This window comes from Myotis davidii, unplaced genomic scaffold (genome assembly GCF_000327345.1).
Source record: "Myotis davidii unplaced genomic scaffold, ASM32734v1 scaffold534, whole genome shotgun sequence".
In the NCBI taxonomy this organism is placed as follows: Eukaryota; Metazoa; Chordata; class Mammalia; order Chiroptera; family Vespertilionidae; genus Myotis; species Myotis davidii.
Genome location: NW_006286678.1, coordinates 1,161,208 through 1,164,673, shown reverse-complemented (window position 1 = coordinate 1,164,673; position 3,466 = coordinate 1,161,208). Strand labels below are relative to the sequence as shown.

The following is a 3,466-nucleotide window of genomic DNA, read 5'->3' as shown; positions in this document are numbered from 1 at the left end:
GGGGCGGGGGTTTGCCTGGCCAGAGGAAGGGCGGGATTCCTCTTGGAGATGCAAGTCAGCGATAGAGACCCTGGAAATGAATTTTGCACATGCCCAGACCTGCATCGTATATCTAACCCTCTCACCTCCCCATTTTGTCAGGAAGATAGCAGTCTGACATGTTGGGTCCTCACCTTGTCTTGTATCAACTAGTGTCCTGCTTCCCTTCCGTGGGAGGGCATGCAATACATTTTTATGTGTGAAACATGCATTACTTTGGAAACATTTGACTATCCTAAACAAAATGACATTTTTCTTTTTCTTTTTTTTAACTCAACAGAAAATGCCCCAAAAACAATAGAGGACGACGACAGAAGCAAAACCTAGGTCATTTTACTTCGGATACGTCATCCAGGATGGTTTAAAACGGTGGCTTTTATATGTACACTGACCATGTGATGTACATTTATTATGTCTTTTTTTAAAGAATGGAAATATTTATTTCAGAGGCCTTATTTTTGGACATTTTTAGTGTAGTACAGTTGGCTCGTATTTAGAATATTCAGCTACAGCAGTTTTGGACTGTTTAGTAGTCTTTGTTTTATGTTTTTAAAGACAGAAATTGATTTCATAAATTTGTACCACATGGTAATTCTAAGACTCGCTCTTTACCCATGGAATGTAATATTTTTGCAAAGGTGGACCACTTCACAAATGGTTGTAAAGTCATACCCACTTCTTCCACAATGACCACAGCAAATGACTAAGCATGAACTAAAGGTAAAGATGTTTACAGATTACTTTTCTTACAAAACAAATTTTAGAAGACACTGTGTTTAAATAGACATTTAAATGTTTCGAGATTTAGTAACTGTTTTTCTAGACACTGCCTATCGCATGAACTGTAAAGCCGTGTGTGTTAGGTGTAAAATATTTATAAGATGTATGGACTGGAATTTGATTATTCCTTCCTTTGAAAAAATAATTCTGGTAACTCAAAAAAGTATCTGGTAGCAATGATGGGACAGATCACTGGGAAGTAGATTTAGACATTGTGAACACTGTCTGTTTAACAAACAGACTGGAATAAAGCCTACCCTCTCAGTTAAACTACTTTAATACACATTAACTTTTAAAGAAAAGATTTGTTTTAACATAAATAATTGTATCAGTGTTTGTGAATAAAATGCAAAAATGACTAATGATTGGTGCTCTTAAAGTGAGCTTAAAAATTACCTAAGACCTCTATCCAAATTTGTCCTGTAGTAATAGCTATAATAATAGATTGTCGGTGTTTCAAGATCTGAAGTGCGAGTAGAATGTATTCAGCTGTTTAACGTGTAGTTTAGATATTCAGAAGTATGCATGTAGAATTTAAGATGTTCAAAATGGAATATTAATTTTAATATTTGATCTGGAAAAGCATGTCATAATATAGTGTTTTCACTATATGGCCTTTGTTTTGGTGTGTTTATTTACTACATTCTTTGATATGTCAGTGAAATGCACAACAAAAGGAAAGTTTTGTTCACAATTCCCCCTTGCTTTTACAAATGCTGCTGGAAATTACCTTAAGGCAGAAGGCTCACCCAACATTTGGAGTTCGCTTTTTTGGTCATTTGGCTTCTAGGCTTAATATTAGCAACATGGTGGCTTCCGGGAGCTTTTTTGAAAAAAGCTTTTCTCTTCTACCCACACAGTCTTATTTGAGTCCCTTAGTCAGTCCGTAAGCATGTTTGGAACAGTCCCCAGTGCTCTCTGCAAGGGCTCATATTGCAGAACTGTCACATATGGGCATTTGTAGTTATAAATACTTGACCAGTCTCCAGGGGTGGGGCTTCCAACCCTTTAAACAACCCCGTGGCCCGTTATCAAGCTGTTTGCTCCAAGTGCCGGAATTGGTTGTGGGAGGCCCTCTGTAGCTGAGAAGTAAGTAAAATGGAACATAATGGGTCTGCTTCAAATGCTGGTAAGATCCACCAGAACCGCCTGTCGGGTATGGCCGAAGATGAAGACCAAGACGCTGCCCTCACCATCGTGACGGTGCTGGACAAAGTTGCCACCATCGTGGACAGAGTGCAGGCGAGCCAGAAGAGAATAGAAGAGAGGCACCGGGTGATGGAAAACTCCATCAAGTCGGTCCAGATCGACCTGCTGAAGCTTTCGCAGTCACACAGCAACACAGGCTATGTCATTAACAAGTTGTTTGAGAAAACCCGAAAAGTCAGTGCTCACATTAAGGATGTGAAGGCCCGCGTGGAGAAGCAGCAGGTTCACGTGACGAAAGTGGAAACGAAGCAAGAGGAGATAATGAAGAAAAACAAATTCCGGGTGGTGATATTCCAGGTAAGCTTGCGCTTGGGTGTACCGTGATTACTAGTGCAATCCCTCGCCTGCTTTCACTGCCAACAAGTCCTATCAGAACATTGCCTCTGAACTATTGTATATATGCATGTAGTAGAATTCTCTATCAGCATATATCTCAGGATCAAACCACTTTTAAGTGAACGAACGTACTGTCAGGTCAGTATTTTGAGCCTCTCAACCATTTCGTGTAATATGAACTGTGGGCTGTAGCTGAGGCTATTTCTTGCCTTTGAAACTTAATATTGGGAAAGCTCTTTCAGCGCATTAGCCATATTAGCGTGGTGCCCTCACATCGGCTTTAGAACATTCGAACTGGAAGAGACCTAAGAGGCCTCTGGTATAAAACATTCTCTACCAGAAAGAAGTGAGGACCAGCAGCCTCACAATGTGGTTTGCTTTGTTTTTCTTCTTGTGGAGAGCCAGGAAAACCCTAAGCAGAACAATGTAAGCTTTTCAGAATATAACCTATTGGAATTTTTACACGCGAGTTACGATAATAACAAACCATATTTTGCAATGCATCAGGCAATAGTTCTTATTTTGTTATTGTTACTATAGTTATACCAATGTCAGAGTCACAGAAGTGATTCCTTATATTTAACTACAAAGTCTTTTTACTTAGCTGATATAGTAGTTTTTGCGTGGCATTGCTTATTGAGCTAAGTTCCTATATTACTGTACAGTTGAACTCATATTTTTTAACTAGAATCATAATCGTGGCAAATGCATACTATCTATAATATATTTTAAAACTCTTACAAATAAAAAAAAAAGGTTGAACTTTCCTCTCATGGTAGAAAAATGGGAAAATCGTTATCAGACAGTTTCCAAAAGACAAAATAAAGGAGCAGAATTCCACCTTCCCCTACTTTTTTGCAGTTACTAAAACACAACATATTCAGAGCTTAAGGGTAGAAAAAAAACAAGCACCTCACTATTCTGCTAGTAGGATAATTAATTGGCACAACATTTCTGTAGGGTGGTTTTGTTAATACATATGAAGAATTTTAAAAATTCACAAATCTTTTGGCCCCAAATATTGTTGTCAAAGATTGTGTTCTAAGTAGAAAATCAGTAATATATGCAGGGATGTTCAATGGTGCATATATACATTTGCATT

At 38.3% G+C, this 3,466-nt stretch overlaps 2 protein-coding genes across 2 annotated transcripts in view; both read left to right on the top strand.

The window, feature by feature from the left end:
• The window catches only part of LOC102764049 (tomoregulin-1), a 102,317-nt gene extending 100,887 nt beyond the window's left edge, over window positions 1-1,430 (top strand). Inside the window, exon 11 of the mRNA XM_006758601.2 lies at window positions 320-1,430. Within this exon, the coding sequence (XP_006758664.1) occupies window positions 320-404 (85 nt within the window). The 3' untranslated portion in view covers window positions 405-1,430. The remainder of the gene's footprint in view (window positions 1-319) is intronic.
• Window positions 1,431-1,462: 32 nt separating this feature from the next.
• Window positions 1,463-3,466, top strand: part of MURC (muscle-related coiled-coil protein) — a 9,319-nt gene continuing 7,315 nt past the window's right edge. The window contains exon 1 of the mRNA XM_006758422.2: window positions 1,463-2,325. Coding sequence (XP_006758485.1) covers window positions 1,918-2,325 — 408 coding nt within the window. The 5' untranslated portion in view covers window positions 1,463-1,917. The remainder of the gene's footprint in view (window positions 2,326-3,466) is intronic.